General features: G+C 51.2%; 1 protein-coding gene across 1 annotated transcript in view; it reads left to right on the top strand.

The window, feature by feature from the left end:
• Positions 1-4,186: 4,186 nt before the first annotated feature.
• SLC39A11 (solute carrier family 39 member 11) overlaps positions 4,187-26,918 on the top strand; it is a gene marked incomplete at its 3' end in the record, with an annotated part of 62,423 nt that continues 39,691 nt past the window's right edge. Inside the window, exons 1-4 of the mRNA XM_083874717.1 lie at positions 4,187-4,290; positions 5,444-5,557; positions 7,747-7,785; positions 13,619-13,777. Of these exons, the coding sequence (XP_083730843.1) occupies positions 5,450-5,557; positions 7,747-7,785; positions 13,619-13,777 (306 nt within the window). The 5' untranslated portion in view covers positions 4,187-4,290; positions 5,444-5,449. The remainder of the gene's footprint in view (positions 4,291-5,443; positions 5,558-7,746; positions 7,786-13,618; positions 13,778-26,918) is intronic.

Genomic DNA, 26,918 nt, shown 5'->3' with positions numbered 1-26,918 from the left:
CGGGCCGCTAATTAACCAGACAAACAGTCTGAGCCGCCCGAGGCGCGGCAGGGCCCGCCTGGTGCCCGCCAGAGCTGAGCGGGAGCGTCTGCGGCGCTGAGGGATGGGGAGAGGGGAGGGAGAGGAGCCGGCGCCTTCACCTGAGCCAGGGGCGGCAGCCAGACCTGCCTGGACCCAGGGCAGCGTCCGGGTATTCCTGAGATCCAGGGCAGCGTCCGGGTATTCCTGAGATCCAGGGCAGTGTTCGGATATTCCTGGGATCCAGGGTAACATCTGGATATTCCCGGGATCCAGGGCAGCATCCACATCTCCTGGGATCCAGGGCATCAGCCAGACCTGCCTGGATCCAGGGCAACATTTGGATATTCCCAGGATCCAGAGCAGCATCCAAACCCTGGAATCCAGGGTAGCATCCACATCCCCCCCCGAGATCCAGGACAGGATCCCCATGGGATCCAGGGCAACATCCAGACATTCCCGGGATCCAGGGCTGCATCCTTGTGGGATCCAGAGCAGTATCCAGATCCCTGTGGGATCCAGAGCAGTATCCACACCCTGGAATCCAAGGCAATATCCACACAATCCCATAGGGATCCAGGACACACCCCAATGGGATCCAGGGCACATCCCTGTGGGGATCCAGGGCACATCCCTGTGGGATCCAGGGCACATCCCCAATGGGATCCAGGACACATCCCTGTGGGGATCCAGGACACATCCCTGTGGGGATCCAGGGCACATCCCTGTGGGGATCCAGGGCACATCCCTGTGGGATCCAGGGCACATCCCATGGGGATCCAGGGCACATCCCTGTGGGATCCAGGGCACATCCCTGTGGGGATCCAGGGCACATCCCTGTGGGATCCAGGGCACATCCCATGGGGATCCAGGGCACATCCCTGTGGGGATCCAGGGCACATCCCCATGGGATCCAGGGCACATCCCTGTGGGGATCCAGGGCACATCCCCATGGGGATCCAGGGCACATCCCCAATGGGATCCAGGGCACATCCCATGGGGATCCAGGGCACATCCCTGTGGGATCCAGGCCACATCCCTGTGGGATCCAGGGTAACATTCAGACATTCCTATGGAATCCAGGGCACATCCCCATGGGGATCCAGCACCATCACCCCCTCCTGGGGGTCTCCCACACCCCTCTCCATCTCCTGCTCCTTCCAGACCTCCCCACCGCCAGTCCCTTCCTCCCTCTCCCTCCCTCCACCTTCTCTTTCCCTCCCTAATTATTTTATTGATCTCCGGCGGGGCCGGGGCAGGGCTGGGCTTCACTTTGCCGGTGAATCACGTCCAGGAGCCGCTGACACTAATGAGCCTTTGGCCGAGCTCCCGCCTGTGCCTGCCTGGTCCCGGTGTCCAGAGCATTAAATTGGGGCTGAACAGCCTGGCCTCGGCAGCCGGGCTCGGCTCCAGCTGGAAATGTCACAGTACGGGCTGATCCCCTCCCGCTGGTGTTATTTTTGCTTTTAGAGGGGGCAAAACATTGGTGTGGACCCTCCCAGAGGACAGCAGGCAGCAGGCAGCAGGCTCTTTATTATTTGACTTTAATTCTACTTATTTACATTTTGTGCAGAGGGCCCAGATTGGCCCAAGGAGGTGACAACCTCCTGACCCCATTGGTCAGTTAAATTCTCCTCTCAGAGAACAACCATGCAAAACACACAGATAACTTTTTAAGAACGCAATATTATTTATGTAGGATACAATATTATTTACATAGAATACAATATTATTTATGTAGGATACAATATTTTTTATGTAGAATACAATATTACGTAAAATACAATATTATTTATGTAGAATACAATATTATGTAGAATACATTATTATGTAGAATACAATATTATTTACGTAAAATACAATATTATATACGTAGAACACAATATTGTTTATGTAGAATACAATATTATTTATGTAGAATACAATATTATGTAGAATACAGTATTATTTATGTAGAATACAATATTATGTAGAATACAATATTATTTACGTAAAATACAATATTATTTACGTAGAATACAATATTATTTATGTAGAATACAATATTATTTATGTAAAGATGCTGCAAAGACTCAAAACACTTGAAAGCGAGAAATTCAGGAGCTCTGCCATCCCCCAGCCCTGCCCAAGGTCCCTTCTGGGGATAAAAGTGTCCCTTTGTGACAAAGAGGTGACGGCAGCCCGTGGGGTGGCACCGTGACCCTGCCCTGTCCTTGGGGACAGCCCTGGATGTCCTCATCGCCTGTCTCGCCATCCAGGCTGGCTCCAGATGGGTTTGGGTTGGGAAAGAGCCCGGCCCTGAGCCCAGGCTGCACGGAGGGGACACTGCAGGGACACACTGGCTGTTCCCAGGGACTCTGTCCTGCTGCCAGCCCTGGGCAGGACCTGCTTCTCTGTCCCAGACGGTTTTAAAGCAAAAAAAAAAAAAAAAAAAAAAAAAAAAAAAAAAAAAAATCCCAGAGGATTTGGGTTCTGGATGTCTTTTGGAAGGTCTTGTTCAGCTTGGTGGGAGATGGTGCCAGATTTGTGTCCCTTTTTGGTGATTAAAGTGGATTTTAGGGGTTTTGGGTCCTGCTGGAACAGGTGGGAGCTGCCAGCCCTCCTGCCTGGAGCTGTGACACTGGGACAGGCAGGGCTGTGACACTGAGGGGACAGGCAGGGCTGTGACACTGGGACAGACAGGGCTGTGACACTGAGGGGACAGGCAGGGCTGTGACACTGGGACAGACAGGGCTGTGACACTGAGGGGACAGGCAGGGCTGTGACACTGAGGGGGGACAGACAGGGCTGTGACACTGAGGGGGGACAGACAGGGCTGTGACACTGAAGTGTCACTGGGGAACGGGGGTGGCAGTTGATTTTGCTGATGCTCCTGCCCAGAGCCACCACAGCTGTCCCCGTTGCCACCCACATGTCCCCAGCCCTGCCATCACCGCCCCCAGTGTCCCCAGGGCCAGCCCAGCCGGGCCACCAGCTGTCCCCAGCCCCTGTCAGTGTGTCCCCAGGGCCACCAGCTGTCCCCAGCCCTGTGTGTCCCCAGGGCCACCAGCTGTCCCCAGCCCCTGTCAGTGTGTCCCCAGTGCCACCAGCTGTCCCCAGCCCTGCCAGCACAGCCGGCTGGGGATCCCCGGGGTGAGCTCTGTCTGTCCGTCCCCATGTCTGTCCCCATGTCCCCTCCCAGCTGGCACCTGGCCCTGCACCTGCCCGGCCCCCAGAGCTAATGAGGGCTGCAGCAATTAGGGTTTGATTAAACCCTAAATCAGAAATTTCCAGCCCCCAGCGGGGGTTTATGTGTCACATAAACTCACAGAGATGTGTCCTTCTGCCACCCCCTGGTGTGACACAGGAGGGGACAGCAGGGCTGGCCTGGCCCTGTGACTGTCACTGTCACTGTGTCCCCTGTGCCAGCACATCCCTCTGTCCCCAGTGATGGTTTGGGAATTCCTGCATGGAAAGGGCTGTGAAACATTGGCAGGGGCTGCCCAGGGAGGTTTGGAGTCTCCATCCCTGGAGGTGTCCAAGGAAAGGCTGGAGGTGTCACTTTGTCACTCCAGGCTGGGGACAAGGTGGGGATGGGGCACAGCTGGCACTGGGTGACTCCAGAATTCTTTTCCAGCCTCAATAATTCTGGGATTCTGTGACATCCATGAGTGGGAGCGGAGGGGTGACTGTGGCTGCACCCTCCGAGTGACAGGGACAGGGACAGAGACAGGAATGAGCTGGGTCTGTTTGTCCCTATCAGCTCATTAAAATTGTTAATTAGCGAGGCTGATTACAGGCACTGGCAGCAAGCGGGGGCGGCACTCCAATACCAAGGGGCAGCTGTGTCCGGGGGTCTCTTTACAGCAGAGGGGGCGGTGACAGTGACACGACACTGACACAACAGTGACATGACAGAGAAGTGACAATGACAAAACCACCTTATCGCGCCCGCCCGCGCCGCCCGCCCGCCTCGCTTTGTGCCCGCCGCGCCCGCGCCAACCGCAGAATCGAGGGCGGCCCGCCCCCGCCGCGCTGCCATTGGCTGAGAACCGCGGGCAGCCCGCCCCTGCCGCGTCGCCATTGGCTGAGAGCCGCAGAATCGCGGGCGGCCCCGCCCCTGCCGCGTTGCCATTGGCTGAGAGCCGCAGGGGGCGGGGCCATCCCGCAGACACGTGTGCGCACCCGGAAGCGGCGGCGGGACCGGCCCGGGGCTCTGCCGGTACCGGGAACCACCGGGTTCGGCCCCGAGTGTGGGGCTGGGGGAGTTCTGGCACCGATCAGAGCCTTCAGGTATGAGGAGAGTCCCGGTACTGCCGCGGGGCTGCGGGTTTGGGGGTTAGGAGAGTCGTGGTAGCGGTCAGGGCATGGGGGAGGGGGTCCAGGTTTGGGGGGCTCGGGGGTCTGGCGGCTTCAGGTTTGGGGGGTTTGGGGATCCAGGAATCCAGATTTGGGGGATTTGGTGGTCCTGGGCCCCGGGGGTGCGGGGTAACAGTGGGGATCTCCCGGTGCAGGGTTTAGGGGGGATTTGGGGGGTGTTTGGGGGGTCCTGGGTGGGCTGTGGGACCCCCCTGGAGGAGGGGGGGATATTCCTGGGGGGCTGGGGCTGGGTCTGAGCCGGGCACGGACCTGCAGAGGTTGGGAGAAGCCCTGGGATGAGCCTGGGGGAGCCTCTGGAGCCCACACTGGGCTGTGTGTGTTTATTTTACATTTCCACACAAACCTGTCAGTCCCCGTGTGTTTGAGCCGTTGACACGTCAATGTATCCACAGGGACGTGTGTGGTCACTTTATTCACCTCTATTTCCTGCCTGGGCGGATTTCCATGTCAGTGCTGCTCCCTGGGCCATTCCCAGGGCTCCCTCCCCATCCCTGGGGTATTTCCCCTTTTTTTTTTTTTTTTTTTTCTTTCTCCCCCCTTTTTTCCTTTCTCCCCCCACCTTTTTTTTCCCTTCCCCTCCCTCTTTTTTTCTTTTCTTCTCCCCATTTTTTTCTGTCTTTCTCCCCCTTTTTTATTTCTTTCTTTCTCCCCCCCTTTTTTCCTTTTTCCTCCCCCCTTTTCTTTCTTTTTCCTCCTCCCTTTTCTTTTTTTTTCTCCCCTCTTTTTTTTCTCCCCCTTTTTCTTCCTCCCCCTTTTTTTTTCTTCCTTTCTTTCTCCCCCCCTTTTTTTCCTTTCTTTTGCCCCCATTTTTTTTCCTCTCTCTCCCCCATATTTTCCTCTCTCCCCCCCTTTTTTTTCCTTTCTCTGAGCCCTGATCCTGATGGGATCTGAGCCCTGATCCTTGGGATGGGAGCCCTGATCCCATGGGATCCTCCAGGCTCTGGAGGCTGAGCCCTGTACCACCCTTACCTGAGGTGGGGATATGATGGCTCAGCTGTGGTGCAGAGGGTTTGGGGTGGGATTTGGGGCTCTGGTGACCCTTTTCCCCATCCCTGCTGTCTCCTAGGGCGGGATGCTGGCGGGGCTGTGCCCGGTGCTGCAGGCAGGGCTGGGCACGGCGCTCACCTGGGCGCTGACGGCCGCGGGCTCCGCGCTGGTCTTCGTCTTCAACAGCGGCCAGGTCAGTGCTGGACCAGTCCCCTGGCTCTGTCTGTGTCCCCCCTGGGCCATTAAAGGGGTTTACAAGTGGGAAAGTGAAGATTAAAGATGCCCCAGGTGTAAAAAAAAGGGCTTTTCCCCCATGGAAAACATGCAGACACTGTCCAGTCTCCTCTCTGAGTTTCTCAAGTCCATCACTCACCCCATGGTACCCCTTTCCCTATTTCCCACTGGCTATGGGGTCTGTTGTCCAGTTCCTCTCTTCCCTATGGTCACTTACCCCTTGTCCTACCCCTTATATCACCCATGAACCTGAGACCCTGTAAAACTGAGAAAATTCACATATTTTCTCTTTGGCTCCTGCTCACACCCCCCTGGATCTGCCTGAATGCCCCCTGTGCCGTTAAAGGGGTTTACAAGTGCCCTGCCTTGGGAAAGTGAAGATTAAAGATGCCCCAGGTGTAAAAAAAGGGCTTTTCCCCCATGGAAAACATGCAGACACTGTCCAATCTTCTCTCTGGGTTTGGCAAGTCCATCACCCACCCCATGGTGTCCCCTTTCCCTATTTCCCCATTGCTGTGGGGTCTGGGGTCCTGTTCCTCTCTTCCCTATGGCCCCTTACCCCCTGTCCTACCCCTTATATCACCCATGAACCTGAGACCCTGTAAAACTGAGAAAATTCACATATTTTCTCTTTGGCTCCTGCTCACACCCCCCTGGATCTGCCTGAATGCCCCCTGTGCCGTTAAAGGGGTTTACAAGTGCCCTGCCTTGGGAAAGTGAAGATTAAAGATGCCCCAGGTGTAAAAAAAGGGCTTTTCCCCCATGGAAAACATGCAGACACTGTCCAGTCTTCTCTCTGGGTGTCTCTAGTCCATCACTCACCCCATGGTACCCCCTTTCCCTGTTTCCCCATTGCTGTGGGGTCTGGTGTCCTGTTCCTCTCTTCCCTATGGCCACTTGTACCACCCATGAACCTGAGACCCTGAGAAGTTGAGAAAATCCACATATTTTCTCTCTTTGGCTCCTACTGACACCCCCCTGGCTGTGCCTGCATCCCCCCTGTGGGGTCACTTGTGCCATTAAAGGAGTTTCCAAGTGCCTCACCTTGGGAAAGTGAAGATTAAAGATGCCCCAGGTGTAAAAAAGGGCTTTTCCCCCATGGAAAACATGCAGAGATTGTGCACTCTCCTCTCTGGGTTTCTCAAGTCCATCACTCACCCCATGGTGTCCCCTTTCCCTATTTCCCCATTGGTTATGGGGTCTGGTGTCCTGTTCCTCTCTTCCCTATTGTCACTTACCCCCTGTACCACCCATGAACCCGAGACCCCCAATATAACTGAGAAAATTCACATTTTTTTCTCTTTTTTTGGCTCTGGATTCACTTTCAGCACATGGAATAAATTCCTGCTGGAATTCCTGCCCTCTGCCCTCTCCTGAGCTCAGCCTTGTACTGTGTGAGCTGGAATTGCTGCTGAATCCTCCTCCTCCAGCACTTTCCCTGACTGGGCTCTAGAAAAGACCCCAAAAGACACTGTTACACCCCCAAACCTCCAGGAGGGAGAGGAGGAGGAAATCCAGCTCTTTTCCCAATTCTCAAGAGAGGCAGAAAAATTCAATTTGCTGAGCCTGGGCTGTGGAATGTGCTCCTGGGCCTTCCCCTCCCTCCAACCTGCTTTTGTTTCCAGGGCAGGATTTGGGTCAGGCTGTGCTCACAGCTGAGCTTTAAGTCACCCTGGAGCCAAAATTAGAGCCCCCCTCCCCTAGTCAGGGTGTCCCAAATTGCCCAGATGGGTTTGTTGTTATTTAAACCTGGGTTTTGTGATGATTTATTCAGGAGGTGGATGTGAAGTGAGGCTCACTTTGATTTTTTTTTTTTCCTTGGGGAAGGGGTAAAAATCCTCCCCAGGGACACCTTCACTATCCCAGGGTGCTCCAAACCTGGCCTGGGATATTCCAGAGATCCAGGGGCAGCCACAGGTTCTCTGGGAATTCTGTGCCAGTCCTGCCCACCTCCCAGGGAACAATTCCTGCCCAAAAATCCCACCCAACCCTGAACTCTGGCAGTGGGAGACCACTCCCTGTTGTCCAAAATCCCTCATCAGCCTGGTGTGAGCCTTTTCCCCCCCCGTCCCCAGCACTGTGGGCAGTGGTTTCACCAGGAGTTCAAGGTGGTTTGTGTTTGTTTTTGTGGTTTTTTTTCTTTTCCAGAGGCGGATCCTTGATGGGAGCTTGGGCTTTGCTGCAGGGGTGAGTTTATCGTCCTCCTTTCCCCTTCCTTTTCCCCTTTCCTTTTTTTCCCCTTCCTTTTTTTCCCCTTTCCTTTTTCCCCTTCCTTTCCTTTTTTCCCCCCCTTTCCTTTTTTCCTTCTTTTTTTCCCCCTCCTTTTCCTGCTGGAAACCCTGGGAATGTGGTGCTGCCACTGCCCAGGTGCTGGGGGTCAGCTGGGTCCTCCTCCAGCCTCATTAAATCACCTTTTTTCCCCCATTAAATATCCATCCCAGCTGCCAAACCCCATCCTGTGTGTGTGGAGCACACCTGGGATGTTTTCTGGATGGAAATTCCCTTTTCCCACCTGTGTGAGGGTCACCCTGAGCTCTGCCAGCTCCCCCTGCGTGGGCTGGTGGCACTTGGGTGACATTTGCTGCCTTTGCTCCCTGCAGGGTGAGGATTGTTCACCTTGGAGGGGATCCTTGGGCTGGTATTTCCCATCAGGATAAGGAGTTTCTGTGGCCACCACGTCACCAGAGCCACCAGCAGCTCAGAGCCAGCCCTGCCCAGCCCAGGTGTGGCTCAGGAAGTCACAGAACTCCTGCAAACATTTGTTTTTCCCCTAGCTCTTCCAGCTGGCAGGGCTCAGAGAGGGCAGGGAGATTGTCCCCGGGGTGCTGCAGTGCCTGGAGGGGACAGGGGGCCCTGGGGACACTGGGGACAGCAGGGACAGAGCCCTGGGGACACCAGCATCCCCCTGAGCTTTCCCTTTCCCAGCTGGGCAGTGTTGTCACTGCTTGGCCAACAGCTGGGTCTCCCTTTTTTCCTTTGTCTGAAAGGATTTAACAACACCAGGAACCTTTTCCTTGTCCCCTTTTTTTCCTTTTCTTTGTCTCCTTTTTTTCCTTTCCCTTGCCCCTCTTTTTTTTCCTTTCATTGCCCCCCTTTTTTTTCCTTTTTCTGCTTCCTTTCCTTTCCTTTCCTTTCCTTTCCTTTCCTTTCCTTTCCTTTCCTTTCCTTTCCTTTCCTTTCCTTTCCTTTCCTTTCCTTTCCTTTCCTTTCCTTTCCTTTCCTTTCCTTTCCTTTCCTTTCCTTTCCTTTCCTTTCCTTTCCTTTCCTTTCCTTTCCTTTCCTTTCCTTTCCTTTCCTTTCCTTTCCTTTCCTTTCCTTTCCTTTCCTTTCCTTTCCTTTCCTTTCCTCATCCCTGTGGGTGCTCAGGCTGAGTTTGGGGTGCTGGGCTGAGCCTGGGGATGGGGTTAAATTAAACTGGGCTGTACTGGGAGAGCCCTGGGGGTGTCCTGGGGCTGCCCCAGGGCTGGTGGCCCCTATGGGGATGTGGGTGAGCTCAGCCCATCCTGCCTTTGCCTTTTCCCTGTCTGCAGCTCCCAGCTGAGGCAGGTTTTGCATTGCAGGAGCCTCCGAGGTGATTGTGTTTCCATAGAGACAAAGCTTTGCTTTGCTGGGGCATCTGATGTGAAATTCTGCCTTTTTTTTTTTTTTCCTCTTAAAAATCTCAAGATCCTTAAATGAGATTTATTTATTTTTAATTTTTTTTTCATTCCTTCCCAGCTGTTCTCTGTGGTGCTGCAGGGCTGAGCTCAGACACCTGCAGCTCCTTTCCCCCTTTCTTTTTTTTTTCCCTCTTTCTTTTTTTTTTCTCTTTCCTTTTTTCTTTCCCTTTCCTTTTTTTCCCCCCCTTTCCTTTTTTTCCCCCCCTTTCCTTTTTTTCCCCCCCTTTCCTTTTTTCCCCCCCTTTCCTTTTTTCCCCCCCTTTCCTTTTTTTCCCCCCCTTTCCTTTTTTCCCCCCTTTCCTTTTTTTCCCCCCCTTTCCTTTTTTCCCCCCCTTTCCTTTTTCCCCCCCTTTCCTTTTTTTTCCCCCCTTTCCTTTTTTTTCCCCCCTTTCCTTTTTTTTCCCCCCTTTCCTTTTTTTTCCCCCCTTTCCTTTTTTCTCCCCCTTTCCTTTTTTCTCCCCCTTTCCTTTTTTTTCCCCTTCTTTTTTTTCCTTTTTTTTTTTCCCCTTCTTTTCCCCCTCCCCTTCTTTTTTTTTTTTCCCCTTCCTTTTTTTCTCCCTTCCTTTTCCCTTGCCCTGGGTTGGAATTTGGGTTTTCCCTGGCCCAGGTGGAGCAGGAAAATCACCCAGCCACTCTCCTCAGCCCCTCCCCAGGGATCAAATATTCCCTTTTGAACAACACCAGGAATTTCCAGGGCTCTGCTGAGGCTCCTCCTTTTTGGAGCCTTAATAAAACCAAGTGGAAAAGTTTGGTGAGGAAAGTGCCATCATCAGTGAGTCCCTTGGGATGCTCTGTGAATCCATGGCAGGGACTTCCAGCCCCTGGGGTTGATCTGCACAACACAGGGAAAAAAAAATCACTTTTCCTTCAGCCTGGGCTGGTTCAGAGCTGTGGGGTCACCTCCCTTGGATCCCTGATCCTGTGGGATCCTGGGAACTGTGGGGTCACCTCCCAGGAGCCCTGAGCTGGGGAGGGATGTGAGCCCTGATTCCAATGGGATCTTGGAGCCCTGATCCTCTGGGATCTGGGTTTTGATCCTGGTGGGATCTCTGAGCCCTGATCCTGTGGGATGGGAGCTCTAATCCTGATGGGATGTGGGATCCTCAGAGCTGTAGGATCCTCAGAGCCGTGAGATCACCTCCCTGGACCCCTGATCCTGGTGGGATCTCTGTGCCCCAATCCAATGGGATCTGAGCCCTGATCCTGTGGGATCTGAGCCCCAATCCTGTAGGATCTGAGCCCCGATCCTGATGGGATCTCTGGACCCCTGATCCTGTGGGATCTGAGCCTGTGGGATCCTCAGAGCTGTGGGATCACCTCCCTGTGAGCCCTGATCCCATAGGATCTCTGAGCCCTGCTCCTGGTGGGATCCTCTGTGCCCCAATCCCAGTGGGATCTGAGCCCTGATCCTTGGGATGGGATCTCTGAGACCTAATCCTGATGGGATCTCTGAGCCCTGATCCCATGGAATCCTCAGAGCTGTGGGATCACCTCTCTGGAGCCCTGAGCTGGGGAGGGATCTGAGCCCTGATCCTGTGGGATCTCTGAGCCCGGATCCTGGGAACTGTGGGATCACCTCCCTGGGATCCCTGATCCCAGTGAGATCTCAGTCCCGATCCTGTGGGATCTGAGCCCTCATCCTGATGGGATCCTGGGAACTGTGGCTTCAGCTCCCTGGGATCCCTGAGCTGGGGAGGGATGTGAGTCCTGAGCCTGTGGGATCACCTCCCCAGGAGCCCCGATCCTGGTGGGATTTCTGAGCCCCAATCCCATGGGATCTGAGCCCTGATCCTGTGGGATCCTGGGAACTGTGGGATCACCTCTCTGGGAGCTCTGAGCCTGGTGGGATGTCTGAACCCTGATCCTGATGGGATCCTCAGAGCTGTGGGATCACCTCCCAGGAGCCCCGATCCTGGTGGGATCCTCTGAGCCTCGATCCCAATGGGATGGGAGCCCTGATCCCATGGGATCCTCAGAGCTGTGGGATCACCTCCCTGTGAGCCCTGATCCCATAGGATCTCTGAGCCCTGCTCCTGGTGGGATCCTCTGAGTCCCAATCCCTGTGGGATCTGAGCCCCAATCCCATGGGATCTGAGCCCTGATCCCTGTGGGATCTGAGCCCCGATCCCATGGGATCCTCCCGGCTCTGGGGTCTGAGCCCTCAGTGCTCTGTTTGCCGTGGGGAAATGATGCCTTCACATGAGCTGACAGCACAATCCCCCGAGCTCTCCCTGCTCTGTGTTTCCCCATCCCCTGGGCCCTGTGTGGTGGTTGTTTGGAGGGGGTGACGTTTGGAATGGGAGCTTTGGCAGCCTGACGTGACAACCCTCGTTCCTCTTACTCACAGCCAGCTCAGGTTTGCACAATTCCCCCCCACCAGGGACTGGTGTCTGCAGCTCCTTCTCCCTTCCCCACCTGAAAAACGAGGTTCATTTTTTTGGTGAATTTTCAGAAATGTGTTTAATAAAAAATTAAGACAATTAGGAGATAAAATAAAGCAAAGTGTGGCTGGGTGACTCAGCACTCAGCCAAGTCCACACTTTGCTATATCAGAGACATTCATTAAATACACTTTCTGTTGCATCAGTTTGATGAATATTCATATTTTTCCATAAATTAGTTTCTATATTTCAGGAACTGTTTTGCGTGGTCCCTCCTTGGGTTTGCCTTTTTAGAGCATTTGTGTTTCTGGGCTGTGTCTTCATTATCACCTTTAGTTTGGGCCTTGGTCCAGACTTTCTTTAGGTGGCAGATATTGATAGTTGGTGTATCAATAGCAAAATCTTTCCATGTTCACTTGATGTTATCCTGACCAAACAGAGAGTTTAAGCATATTAATATTAACTACTACCACTATGCTAATTTTCTTTTACTAACAGCAGAAATAAAAAACTTATATTCTAGATTATGTTATAATTATAATTATACATATATACATACATATATAAAAATACATATATATTATATATACATATATAAAATATATATATGTAATACATATTATATATACATATATATACACATATATATGTATACATATACATATATGTATATTATATACATATATAGGTATATATATGTATATATATTATATATACATATATATATACACATATACATTATATATACATATAAAAAATATATATGTAATATAATATATATACATATATAATATAATATTATATATGTAATACATATACATAATACATATAATTATATATATAATACATATATAGTATATATTATATATAAAATACGTAATATATAAAATACATATAAAATATACATCTATAATATATGCATATTATATATTATATATTCATATATTAATATATAATAATACATATAATATATAAAAATATATTATATATAAATATATATATACATATATTTATAAAAATATACCTATATATAATACATATAATACATTTATATAATACATATATAATATATAATACATATATAAAATAATAAATATTATATATTGTAATACATATTAAATATTATGATACATATTAAATATTATAATATTATATATACATATATAATAATACATATATAAACCACATATTATTATACATATATAAAATTATAATTATGTTATAACTATGTTATAACAACATTATTAATCACACAGCACACATCTTGCCAAAAGCCAATTTTCTAATATAATTTATAACACCCAGCAGGGGCTGGGGATGGCAGAGTTTGCTCTGAGTCCTCCCTGGGCTGCAGCTCCTCTGGATGGGTTTGGGCTGGAGAATTTGGGTCCTGTTCTTTGTGGTGGGGTCACTGAGAGCGTTGGGGTCACGGAGAGCTTTGGGGTCACTGAGAGCTTTGGGGTCACTGAGAGCTTTGGGGTCACTGTGGGTTTGTCACCTGCATGGGGCTGTTGGCAGAAATCCTCCCCCTTTTTGTCCCTGCTGGGAGGAGCTTTGGCTTGGGAATTGTTCTGTGTGAGGGTGTTGAGGTGCTGGCACAGATTCCCAGAGCAGCCCCTGGATCCCCAGGAATGTCCCAGGCCAGGCTGGATGGGATTTGGAGCAGCCTGGGACAGTGGGAGGTGTCCCCTGGCTGTGGTGGCACTGGGTGGGATTTGGGGTCTTTTCCAGCCCAAACCACTCTGGGACTGTGACCACCCTGCCAAGGGGAATTCCTGGGGGCTGCTGGGCTGAGATTGGGGTCCCCTTTCCTCCAGCACCTCCTGATGACCCCTCTGGGCTCACTTTGCTCCTTCCCACTGGATCCTGATCCTGCACCCAATTCCTCATTGGGATTTTGGCTTCTGTCTCCATTTCTCTATTGGAATTTCAGCTTCCCTCCTGTCCCCAGGGATGTCACCACCACCCCTCTGTCCCCAGGTGATGCTGGCAGCCTCCTACTGGTCCCTGCTGGCCCCAGCCATCGAGATGGCCGAGGAGTCCGGAGCCTTTGGAGCCTTCTCCTTCTTCCCAGTGGCTGCTGGATTTGTCCTGGGAGCAGCTTTTGTCTATGGGGCTGATCTGCTGATCCCAGAGATGGTGAGTGGGAATTCCTGGGCTGGTCAGTGGGAATTCCTGGGCTGGGGAATGGGAATTCCCAGCCTGGGGCTGATCCCAGAGCTGGTCAGTGGGAATTCCCAATCTGGGGCTGATCCCAGTTGTGATGAGTGAGAATTCCCAGTCTGGGGCTGATCCCAGAGCTGGTGAGTGGGAATTGCTGGGCTGGGGAATGGGAATTCCTGAGCTGGGACTGATCCCAGAGCTGATCAGTGGGAATTCCCAGCTTGAGAGCTGATCCCAGTGCTGGTCAGTGGGAATTCCTGACCTGAGGACTGATCCCAGAGCTGGTCAGTTGGAATTCCTGAGCTGGGGCTGATCCCAGTTGTGATGAGTGAGAATTCCCAGTCTGGGGCTCATCCCAGTGCTGGTCAGTGGGAATTCCTGACCTGGGGGCTGATCCCAGTGCTGGTCAGTGGGAATTCCTGGGCTGGGGGCTCATCCCAGAGCTGATGAGTGGGAATTCCTGAGCTGGGGAATGGGAATTCCTGGGCTGGGGCTGATCCCAGAGCTGGTCAGTGGGAATTCCCAGTCCTGGTCAGTGAGAATTCCCAGCCTGGGGACTGGTCCCAGAGATGGTCAATGAGAATTCCCAGTCCTGGTCAGTGGGAATTCCCAGTTCTGGTCAGTGGGTATTCCCAGCCCTGGTCAGTGGGAATTCCCAGTTGTGGTCAGTGGGAATTCCCAGCCCTGGTCAGTGGGAATTCCCAGTTGTGGTCAGTGGGAATTCCCAGCTCTGGTCAGTGGGAATTCCCAGCTCTGGTCAGTGGGTATTCCCAGTCCTGGTCAGTGGGTATTCCCAGCCCTGGTCAGTGGGAATTCTCAGTCCTGGCCAGTGGGAATTCCCAGCCTGGATGCTCCTGCCCTTCCTCCAGCTGTAAGCACGAGCACCTGGCAGCTGTTCATGGCTGGATTTCTCTCCCAGATTTCAGGAATCTGTGATTTCCCTGAGCTCTGGCAGTGCTGGATGCAGCTTTAGACTGGCTGAGCTGTTTTCTTTTTATAAATCCTCCCTTTTTTCCTCCTCCCCAATTCTCACTTCTGCTTTTGCTCTTTTTGCTGCCAAAACTCCTCCAACCAGCTCAGGTTTGACCTCCTGTCCCAACCCTGGGGGTGCTGCACAGCCCAAAAAATCACCCTGAGGCTGCTCTTAAACACAGACAACAAACACCATTTATATAATAATCCAAATTACACGGATACAGAACGAGCTGGGTGGATTTCTGCATTAAAAAAAAAAAAAACAGGGAATGGTGCAGTCAGTGATTTCCAAGGAGATTCTTGAATTTTCATGTTGAGTTCGGTGGGATTTCATTGGCCTGTGGATGTGAGGAAGGAGTGGGAGGGTTTTGAGGAGTCTGGAGGAGCAGTTTTCCCTTTTTCCTGCCTTTTGGAGCCTCTCCTGACAGGATTCCTGACAGGATATTGGGGGTGAAATTCCAGTGGTGAGGATTTGCCTCCTCTCTCTGCCCTGTCCTGGATTTTTGGGGCTCCCAAAGGGTTCAGGGGGTGCCCAGAGCTGCTCTGGGATCCCCTGGGAGCTCTTTGGGCTCCAAATTCTGCCTTTTCCTGCTGCTCTCCCCATCCAAAGGATGGAGAAACACTTGGAGCACAAACCTCACTTGTTCCCAAAAGTTGGAGGAGTTGTTTTTTTAAAATTTTTTTTTTGGGCTTTTGGAGCCTGTGGAAAGGGAAAGGTTTGGGGCAAGTGAAATTTTAGTGTTGGAGTGACAAGGATGAGCAGGAAAAGTGCCATGTAGATATAAAAATCTCCAATCTATCCTTAAATCCAGCTTTAAATCCAGCTTTAAATCCACACACCCATCCCGTGGGAATTCTGCTGCCTGGGACAGGGACAAGGAGGATTTGAGAGCTCAGGGAGGGGTTTTATCCCCAAATTGTGCTGCTGGTTTGTGTTTTCCTCCTGGAAAAAGGAACTGGAATGTGGATAATGGGCAGGAGGCACCTCGTCAGGGTCTGTTTGATCCAAATCCTGATTTTTCTCCTCCTGGATGCCTTGGGAAGGGTCTGGAGAGGTGGCAGAGGGTGGGGGGCAGCAGGAGCAGCTCCTGGAGCTGAGCAGAGGGACCAGGGTGGGATTTTTGGGATGCTTTGGGAAGAGAACAGAGACTCAGTGAGTCATGGGGGAGCACTGAGAGGTTAAAGCCGAGTGTGTTGAAATGAAAAACGAGTTTGGTGAGGCTTGAGCCATCCATGGGAATGTGGCTGTGGAACCATCTCCCTTCCTTTGGAGCCCAGAGCTGTCCCTGGGGAGCTGCTGCTGGCCAGGAAAGGGTTAACCAGGATGTGGCTCAGCCTCAGGTTGTTTTGGTGCCTTGGGGAGGCTGAGCTGGAGCAGAGACTGGGCAGAGCTGGAGAATAAAGCAGAGATTTATTCCAAGGCCTCCAGGATCCACCTTGGGCAGGACAAGAGCCTGGCCAGGGCTACACCCAAGGGGGACCCAAAATGGTCCCCAAATGGCCAAAGGGTCCCCAGGTGTGACACTTGGATCAGTTTTGGTCCATTTGCAGCTTGGGCTTGAATTGTCCAATTGCAGCTGCAGGTTGTGAGGTCCCATCCTTGTTGTTCCTCCCTCCAGCCCCCCTTGTTTGTGCTCTTGGGCCTGAGAGTTGTCCTTGGTGTCCATTTGGGCAAGGATTTGTTTTGTGTCCCTGCTGTGTGCAGAGCTGAGTGACACTGACTGTGAGCTCAGGGCTGCCCCCCTGGCCACCACAGAACCTGAAACACAGGAAAATAAAACTTGAGGCACCACTGGGGAGGTGGGAGCACCTCGGGGAGATGCTGAGACACAGGAGGGATCCCCACCTGTGGAAACCACTGGTCCATGAGGCAGGAGAAGGAAGGAGAATGGAGTGAGGAGCCAAATGTTCATTATTTTCACCCATCGGGCTCTTTGCTGGGTGTCCCCTCCACACCTGGAGCCACGAGCTGTGTGTGCCCTGCCCTGTGTCACTGGGAGGGAATTGTCACCGTGAGAGCTTCGGGACTTGGATTTGGGATTTGGGGACTGGGATTTTACAGGAGAATTTTAAAACACAGAGAACACACGAGGTGGATGTTGGAGCTGCAGGTTTCCCATGTCTGCTCATGGAAAGAGCCCTCCAAGGATCAAGACTAGAGGATGGTGTTGGCTTCATTGTCCTTGGTGTCCATTTGGGATTTGTTTTGTGTCCCTGCTGTGTGCAGAGCTGAGTGACACTGACTGTGAGCTCAGGGCTGCACCCCTGGCCACCACAGAACCTGGAAATATGAAAAATAAAAAAACTTCAGGCATCACTTTATGCCCAGTGAGAAGAAGAGGAGGAGGAGGAGGGAGCCCTGGAGCTGCTGCTCTTTGCACAGGGAACATTCCCAGGCTGGCAGAGCTCCAGGCTGGATAACAACAACATCTAAAAGCTTTTATCGACTCCTCCTCAGCCCAGCCCTGCTCTGGTGCCTCTGAGGAGGGTTTGAGAAGGGTTTGAGGAGGGTTTTTCTGTTTTCTCAGCCCCACTGGACCTGGAGCATCCCAGTGTTTGCTGGTTAAGGTGATGAATCCACCTGGAGTCGTCACATTCCTCACAAAAAGCAGATTTAATCTGTAACATCTTCATCTCTGCCTTTTTTCTCCCTGGCTGAAAAAAAAAAAAAAAAAAATCCTTTAAGGTGTTTGTTCATCCTCCAGCTGAGGGGGAGAGATGCTGCTGGAGGTTGGTTGAAAAATCTGGGGGCGAAGCCACGGCAAAAACACATCCCAGGGGGTGTTTAAAAAAATCAGATTTTTTTGTTTTCCCAAACCTCTTGTTTAACCTGATTATTTTTTTTTTCTTTTCCTCGAGGTTTTCAGACATTTGAGGAGGTTTTTTGGGTGCAGAGGGGCAGGGGATGGAGCTGTGGGAGCTTTTCCTAAAAAGGGTCAGGGCTTGGTGTCTCCAGTGCCAAAACCTGCAGCCTCAGAGGGAAAGTTGACGTTAAAAAATTCAGTGCAGCAGGTCCCCGATGGCTCAGCAGCTATTTTGGGTCTGCTGAAAGGCATGAGAATGCTGGAAATTAAGTGTTATTATTCTCATCCTTCAAAACCTGTCGTGCGGCTCCGCTGACTCGGGTTTTGGTTCAGAGTTTGGTGGGTTTTTTTAATTGGGTTTGGGATCTGCTTCTTGTCCTTCCTGGGGCAACCCCAGAGGAGTCCAGGGGGTTCCTCCAGCCCTGGCTCTGGTTTTCAGGCATCCCTGGTGACTTTTGCTGGTGGATTTTTCACATGCAGGTGGAAATTGGAAGCACTGGAAGCATCAGGGACTGGCAGAGTGGAGTCCCCAACCCTGGAGGGGTTTAAATCTGTGGGGAGGTGGCACTTGGGGACATCTGAGGTGGGCTGGGCTGTGCAGGGCTGGTGGCACTTGGGGACATCTCAGGTGGGCTGGGCAGTGCAGGGCTGGTGGTGGCACTGGGGGACACGTTCAGGTGGGCTGGTGGCACTTGGGGACATCTCAGAGTCCTTTTCCACCCTGATTTCCTCATTCTCTGCCTTTGTCCTGGAGCTGCCGAATCTTGTGGGATCCCTGTGGAATTCTGAGGGTGTTCCCAAGCCCCCTGGGGTGGGATTTGGGGGGGATTTGGGTGCACTGGGGGCTCCTGTGGCCTCCAGGAGCTCCCTGGCTCCTGCATCTCCTGCACCACAGCCTTGGACCTGGGAGCCAGCAGGAATTCCCTGCTGGGACTGGGACAGGAGCAGGGAGAGGGAGGGCTCCAGGTGCTCCTGGTGGGCTCCAGGTGCTCTTGGTAGAATCCAGGTGTCCCTGGTGGGATCCAGGTGTCCCTGGTGGGGCTCCAGCAGCTCCTGGTGGGGCTCCAGCAGCTCCTGGTGGGATCCAGATGCTTTTGGGGGCCTCCAGGTGCTCCTGGTGGACTCTAGTAGTTCCTGGTGGGCTCCAGCTGCTCCAGGTGGGATCCAGCTGCTCCAGGTGGGGATCCAGCAACCTGGGTGGGCTCCAGCTGCTTTTAGGGGCCTCCAGCTGTCCCTGGTGGGATCCAGCTGCTCCTCAGCAGGTCCTGGTGGGATCTGGCTGCTCCTGGTGGGATCCAGCAGCTTTTGGGGGCCTCCAGCTGCTCCTGGTGGACTCTAGTAGTTCCTGGTGGGCTCCAGCTGCTCCTCAGCAGGTTCTGGTGGACTCCAGCTGTCCCTGGTGGGATCTGTCTGTTCCTGGTGGACTCCAGCAGGTCCTGGTGGGGCTCCAGCTGCTCTTGGGGGCCTCCAGCAGCCCCTGGTGGGATCCAGCAGTCCCTGGTGGGATCCAGCAGTCCCTGGTGGGATCCAGCTGTCCCTGGTGGGAGCTGCAAGCCCCCAGGGGCTGCCCCAGCCCCTCCCCAGCCCCTGCTCTCCCCCCTCCCGTGCCTGGCTCTGCTGCCACCGTCACTAAATAGGATAATGAGGTTTAATCAGCCTCATCTCCTCTCCCTCCAGGCTTGTTCTCCTCAGGAACATCTGTCTGCAAAGGGAGGGGCCCAGCCCGCCCTGCTGGGAATGGGAATGGGAATGGACACTGGGAATGGACACTGGGAATGGACAGGGGCACTGGGAATGGACAGTGGGAACTGGGAATTGGAAGAGGAACTGGGAAAGGACAGGGACACTGGGAATGGACAGGGACACTGGTACTGGGGAGGGACAGGGACACTGGGAAGGGGCACTGGGAACTGGGAATGGACAGGGACACTGGGAAATAGCCACTGGTACTGGGAAGGAGCACTGGGAATGGGTGCTGGTACTGGGAAGGGGAGCTGGGAAGGGACAGGGACACTGGGAATGGGCACTGGGAACTGGGAATTGGAAGAGGAACTGGGAATGGACAGGGACACTGGGAATGGGCACTGGTACTGGGAATAGATGGGACACTGGCACTGGGAAGGCACAGGGACACTGGGAATGGATGCCAGTACTGGGAATGGATACTGGTACTGGGGAGGGGCACTGGGAATGGACAAGGGAACTGGGAATGGACACTGGGAAGGGACAGGGACAGTGGCACTGGTAAGGGCAGTGGGAACTGGGAATGGGCACTGGGAACTTGGAATTGGAAGAGGAACTGGGAAGGGACAGGGGCACTGGGAATGGACACCAGGAAGGGACAGAGACACTGGGAATGGATGCTGGTACTGGGAAAGGACAGGGACACTGGGAATGGATGCTGGGAATGGACAGAGACACTGGGAAGGGTCACTGGGAATGGATGCCAGTACTGGGAATGGATATTGGTACTGGGAAGGGACACTGGGAATGGACAGGGACACTGGGAATGGATCCCAGTACTGGGAATGGACACTGGGAAGGGACAGGGACACTGGGAATGGACACTGGCACTGGGAAGGGACAGGGACACTGGGAATGGATGCCAGTACTGGGAAAGGGAACTGGGAAGGGACAGGAACAGTGGGAATGGATACTGGAAAGGGCCAGAGACACTGGGAAGGGGCACTGGGAGGGGACAGGGACGCTGGGAATGGACAAGGACACTGGGAATGGATGCCAGTACTGGGAATGGATATTGGTACTGGGAAGGGACACTGGGAATGGAAAGGGACAGAGACACTGGGAATCGATGCCAGTACTGGGAACGGGCTCTGGGAATGGACAGGGACACTAGGAATGGATCCCAGTACTGGGAATGGACACTGGGAGGGGACAGGGGCACTGGGAAGGGTCACTGGGAAGAGACAGGGGCATGGGAAGGGACATAGGAAGGGACAGGGGCACTGGAAATGAACAGGGGCACTGGGAATGGATACTGGCAGGGGACAGGGACACTGGGAATGGACATGGGAGGGGACAGGGGCACTGGGAAGGGACAGGGGCACTGGGAATGGACATAGGAAGGGACAGGGGCACTGGGAAGGGTCCCAGGGGTCTGTGGGTCCCCGCTGGCAGCAGACAGAGCAGGGCAGAGCAGGGCAGAGGCTGCAGCAGCAGCAGCAGCAGTTAATGAATAACCCGGGGCAGGAGCTGCTGGGCCATCACTCAGCCCCAAGCAGGACCTGCCAATATCTGGGGGGGTAAAACATGATCAGGGAGAGGAGGATGAGGAGCCAGGGCTGTAATTCCACCCTGGAAACACCAGCTCCATTGGATTTTATTTTATTTTATTTTATTATTTTTTTTTTCCTTGTCTGCTGGGAACACGTTTGGTGGTTTGTTTTTTATTTTTTTTTTATTTTTTTTTTCTTATTTTTGCTCCTGAGTACAGAGGAAATCAATAAAGCCTCGTGTGCTGGGCAGAGCATTCCTTGGATTTAAACAAACAGCAGCTGAAGTGCCTTTTAAAAGCCTTTCATGGGGAATAGTGGTTGTGCCAGTGCTGACCCCTCATCCCACAGAAAAAATCCCTCTTTGCCTTCCCTGCCTGGGGAATAACCTGAGCTCTGCTTTGCTCTGAGTTTTCTCTGAGCAGGGTGAGGATCCTGCAGAGCAGAGCAGGGGCTGAGGATGCTCCTGGTGGGACCTGGATCCCCTTTACCCCCTCCAAAAAGAATCCTGTTTGAAGGAAATTGAGAATTTTGCTCGAAGAAAAGGACTCTGCCCTTTTCTGGACGTGCAGGTCGTGCCTTGGAGGCTCTTTGGGAACTGGATGTTGTTTTGCACGGGGAATTTTGGGCTATTTTGGGCCAGAACTCTTGGGAAGGCTTTGGAGAGCTCAATACTCAATAAACAACCCTGAGGATCCTCTGCTGCCCAGGGATTGTGCCTGGCTCAGAATGTGCCTTCAGGAGGGACTTTTTGCCTCCTAAAATCCTTTTTTTTTTGGGGAAAGAAAGCTGAGAATTGTCCATGGAGGAGGAGGAAACACCATCCAGGTGTTTAAAATCACAATTTTGTTGTTTTCTCAGAGCTAAACCACAGCTGGATTAACCCATGGGGAGCATCTTTTGGGGAGAGGGGGCACTAGGAAAGGATTCTTGGTAAATTAGGAGGAATTTTTTTGAATTTTAAGAGGAATTTCTTGGTTTTAAGAGGAGTTTCTTGGTTTTAAGAGGAATTTTTTCCTGTAAAAGGTGTCAGGCATTGGGAGAATTGGAATCCCATCCCTGGAGGTGACACTCAGTGCTCTGGGCTGGGGACAAGGTGGGAATTTACCAAAATTTTGACCTTGGAGACCTTTCCCAACCTCAATAACTCTGAGATTTTTGGGAATTCTCAACCTCCTTATCCCTGTTTTCACCTCCAGAGGTGTAAACCTGCTCCTGCCTCTCCCTCCTGATGTTTTTCTTTGTCTTTGATGGGTTCATTATTCCAATTTTGACTGCTGGCAATTCATCCTCAGCACCCAAATTCCTCTGATGGAAATTTATTTTTAAATAAATGCCTGACATTCCCCTTTTAATCTGCTTTTTCCTGTTGACTCCTAAGGAAGTTAATTAGCTGCACATCCTCACTGCAGGTTTGAGGTTTTTTTTCAGCTCAAGGATTGAAATTTGGGGATTTATTTTATTTTTTTTTTTTGTTTTGTTGGAGGTGGGGGTTGCCAGCCCAGCCCTGCATTCCTGCTCTGCTTGGATTTCCTTGGCTCAGGGCAAAATAAATAGTAAATTCTCGTGTTTGTTTGGTTTTTTGTGGAGCTCTGGTTCTTTTCCACGGGATCAGGGAGGAGGGATGGGGCTCTGACAGTGAAAGAAGAGAAATTTTTGGGGTTATTTGGGGAAAATTGAGAAATTTTGGGGGTTTTTTGGGAAAAAATTTGGGAAAAATTGAGATTTTTTTTTTTTTTTTTTTTTTTTTTTTTTTTTTTTTTGTTTTGTTTTGTTTTGTTTTGTTTTGGGAAACATCCTTCCCTCCCATCTCTGAGTAAAGCAGAGTTACCTGGGCTAAATTTATTAATTTATCAATTAATCCCTCCTTTTCCACAGGCTCAGGGAGGGATTGGGCTCTGACAGTGAAGGAAGAGAAATTTTGGGGGGTTTTTTTGGGGAAAATTTTTGGGAAAAATTGAAAAAATTTGGAGGTTTTTTTGGGAAAAAATTGGGAAAAATTGAGACATTTTGGGGTTTTTTTTGTTTTCCTTTGGGAAACATCCTTCCCTCCCATCCCTGAGTAAAGCAGAGTTACCTGGGCTAAATTTATTAATTTCTCAATTAACCCCAAGGCAAATTTATCAATTAATCCCTCCTTTCCCACAGAGGAAGGGATTGGGTTCTGAGGGTGAAGGAAGAGAAATTTTGGGGTTTTTTTGGGAAAAATTGAAAAATTTTGGAGGTTTTTTTTTGGGAAAAAAATTGTGAAAAATTGAGAATTTTTTTTTTTCCTTTGGGAAACATCCTTCTCTTCTATCTCTGAGCAAACCAGAGTTACCTGGGCTAAATTTATTAATTTCTCAATTAACCCCAAGGCAGAGGTTACAGACTGATCCCTGTCTCCTGTCCCAGGTGGAGATTTCAGCCCTAAAAATCCGTTCTGACCCCCAAACCCACCCATGGCATCTTCTAAAAGACTCAAAAACCCCCCAAAAAATCTGTTTTTCTGTGTGATATCCATAAAAAAACCTGTCTGGATCCCACCCTGTGCAGTGTTTAATAAATCGAGTGGAAAGGTCAGAATTATTTATCTAAAAAAAACCCCCACAAAATCCTAATTATCCTAATTTCCACCAAAAAGCATTTCATTTTTATTAATGACAGTAAAAGCTTTTATTTACTGCCGCAGTGCAATTTCTCAGCTGCTCTTAATTAGAATTCTCTCTCATTATGCACCAGGCATTTTTCATTAAATAAATAAAAAAAAAAAAAAATAAAATTATTTGGGAAGCCCCAAAGCTGAAGCTGCAGAGCTCCTGGATTTTGAATTGGGGTTTAAATTCCTTTCCCAAATTCCCAAATTCCTGCTCAGGTTTGTGGGATTTGGAGCAGTTTTTGGGGTGAAAAATCCCTTTGGGAAAAAAAAAGCTGGGATTGAGAAAAACTGGGTGAATTTTTTATACCACAAGGGCAAAAAAAAAAAAAAAAAAAAAAAAAAAAAATTCCACAAGGGCAAAAAAAATTTTTTATTCCTGCAAACCCTTCTCCATCATTCCCTTCTCCATCCTGAGCCTCTTTTTTCCTCCTGGAACAGGAATTTCTGCTGATATTTCACAAGCTTTTCCCTCCTCCTGCCTCTGAATTTTTATTTTTTGTTTGGGCCTGGCTCAGGACTGTAAAAAAAAAGGAGAAATTTCCCAAAAAAAGGAGCACAAAAGTGTCTCCTCTGCCCTGGTGCTCCCCCAGCTGTTCTTTGATCTCACTGTGTTCCTTTTTGAATTTACACAAAAAAAAAAAAGGAAAAAAAAGGCACAACCCCCCAATTAATTCCTCCACGGTGAAAAGCAAACCTGCCATTAAAGTGTCAGGGGAAAAGAGCAGCTGAGAGAGGTTCTGTCACTGCCTCTTTGGGGGGGTAAAATAAAACATCCCCACGGATCTGCAGCTGCAGGGAAAATAAACTCTGAGTCAGCTCAGGAGACAGAGCTGGGAGATGCTGCAGAGAGCTGGGTGCTGATCCTGTGGCCACAGGGAGGGGGATATTCCCAAAAAATGACATTTCCTAGAGAGGAGGATATTTATTCCCCAGGGAGGATATTCCAAGAAAGGATATTCCCAGTAAATGACATTCCCAGGGAGGAGGACATTCCCCAAGGGAGGAGGACATTTATTCCCCATGGAGAATATTCCCAATAAATCACATTCCCCAAGGGAGAAGAATATTTATTCCCCAGGGGGAGATATTCCCAAAAAATGACATTCCCAGGAAGAAGGACATTAATTCCCCAAGGAGGACGTTCCCAAGAAAGGATATTCCCAATAAATGACATTCCCCAAGGGAGAAAAACATTTATTCCCCAGGGAGGATATTCCCAAGAAAGGATATTCCCAAGAAATGGAAATTCAGCCATTCCCAGTGGCTGCCATGGGATGCTCGGTGGTCCCTCAGCTCGTGGCTGCTGCTGAGTGCTGTGAACCAGCTTTGCTCTTAATTCAGTGGGATTTATTTCTATTTATTTATTTATTTCTATTTTTTAATTTATTTTTTTCCCCATCGTGTGTTCTAATGTGTTGAGGAGCTGCCCCAGGGATTTTGGTGCTGTTTGGTCCCTGCTGGGCTGAGAGGGGGGAAAAAACCTCAGCAAACACATCCTTGGGCTGGTGCCTTGAGCTTTGGCTTTGACATTTGCAGGTTGTGTGGTGGCCAGGGGTGCAGCCCTGAGCTCACAGTCAGTGTCACTCAGCTCTGCACACAGCAGGGACACAAAACAAATCCTTGCCCAAATGGACACCAAGGACAACTCTCAGGCCCAAGAGCACAAACAAGGGGGGCTGGAGGGAGGAACAACAAGGATGGGACCTCACAACCTGCAGCTGCAATTGGACAATTCAAGCCCAAGCTGCAAATGGACCAAAACTGATCCAAGTGTCACACCTGGGGACCCTTTGGCCATTTGGGGACCATTTTGGGTCCCCCTTGGGTGTAGCCCTGGCCAGGCTCTTGTCCTGCCCAAGGTGGATCCTGGAGGCCTTGGAATAAATCTCTGCTTTATTCTCCAGCTCTGCCCAGGCTCTGCTCCAGGCACAGAGTTTTCCAGCCAAACCTGGATGAGGAGACACAGGGAAGGGAGAGGGGAATCCTGCTGGGATAAGGAATGAAGGGACGGGCACTGGGAGCTCCTCCTGCTCCCCCTGAGCCACCAGGGAGTCGTGGAATCCCATCACAGAACCCTGGGATGGTTTGGGGTGGGAGGGACCTTCAGGCTCATCCCATGGGCAGGGACAGCTCCCTCTATCCCAGGGTGCTCCAAACCTGACCTGGGACACTCCCAGGGATGGAGCCGCTCTGGGAATCCCATCCCAGGGCAGGATTTCTCTGCAATCTCCCATCCAGCAATCTCCCATCCCCTCTGGCAGTGGGGAATCCCTTCCCTGTGTCCTGCCCCTCCATCCCTTCCCCAAAACCTCTTCTCTATCCTTCCTGCCCAAAGGGATTTTCCAATCCAATGAGGTTTTCCCATCCAATGGGATTTTCCCATCCAAAGAGATTTTCCAGTCCAATGAGATTTTCACCTCTAGAAAAGAAGCAGCAAACCCCACAAACCCCCAAAGATCTGGAGGCGACTCCAGCCGTGTTTGGGCAGGTCGGGGGCCCTTGGGGACAATCTGTGACAATTTTGGTGACCTTCACCAAGCCCTGTCCAAACTGGGATGGAGCTGCTCTGGGAATCCCATCCCAGAATTTCTCCCCACTCTCCCATCCATCCCTGTCCTCTGGCAGTGGGGAATCTTTTTCCCTGTGTCCCATCCCTCCATCCCTTCCCCAAAACCTCATTCCCATCCTTCCTGCACAATGGGATTTTCCAATCCAATGGGATTTCCCCATCCAATGGGATATTCCCATCCAATTGGATTTTCCAATCCAATGGGATTTAAAAGGGATTTTCACCTCTAGAAAAGGAACAGCAAAACCCCACAATGATCCCCCAGAAACCCACAAAGATCTGGAGGCGACTCCAGCCGTGTTTGGGCAGGTCAGGCGCCCTTGGGGACAATCTGTGACAATTCTGGTGACCTTGAGGAGCTCCCAGGGCTGGTGGGGACAATCTGTGACAATTTTGGTGACCTTGAGGAGCTCCCAGGGCTGGTGGGGACAATCTGTGACAATTCTGGTGACCTTGAGGAGCTCCCAGGGCTGATGGGGACAATCTGTGACAATTCTGGTGACCTTGAGGAGCTCCCAGGGCTGGTGGGGACAATCTGTGACAATTTTGGTGACCTTGAGGAGCTCCCAGGGCTGGTGGGGACAATCTGTGACAATTCTGGTGACCTTGAGGAGCTCCCAGGGCTGGTGGGGACAATCTGTGACAATTCTGGTGACCTTGAGGAGCTCCCAGGGCTGGTGGGGACAATCTGTGACAATTCTGGTGACCTTGAGGAGCTCCCAGGGCTGATGGGGACAATCTGTGACAATTCTGGTGACCTTGAGGAGCTCCCAGGGCTGATGGGGACAATCTGTGACAATTTTGGTGACCTTGAGGAGCTCCCAGGGCTGGTGGGGACAATCTGTGACAATTCTGGTGACCTTGAGGAGCTCCCAGGGCTGATGCAGCTCTGAGTCAT

The sequence above is a fragment of the Zosterops lateralis genome, assembly GCF_965231275.1.
Source record: "Zosterops lateralis genome assembly, chromosome: 18".
Classification (NCBI taxonomy): domain Eukaryota; kingdom Metazoa; phylum Chordata; class Aves; order Passeriformes; family Zosteropidae; genus Zosterops; species Zosterops lateralis.
The sequence above is the reverse complement of the archived record's forward strand: the minus strand, read 5'-3'. Positions and strand labels throughout refer to the sequence as shown.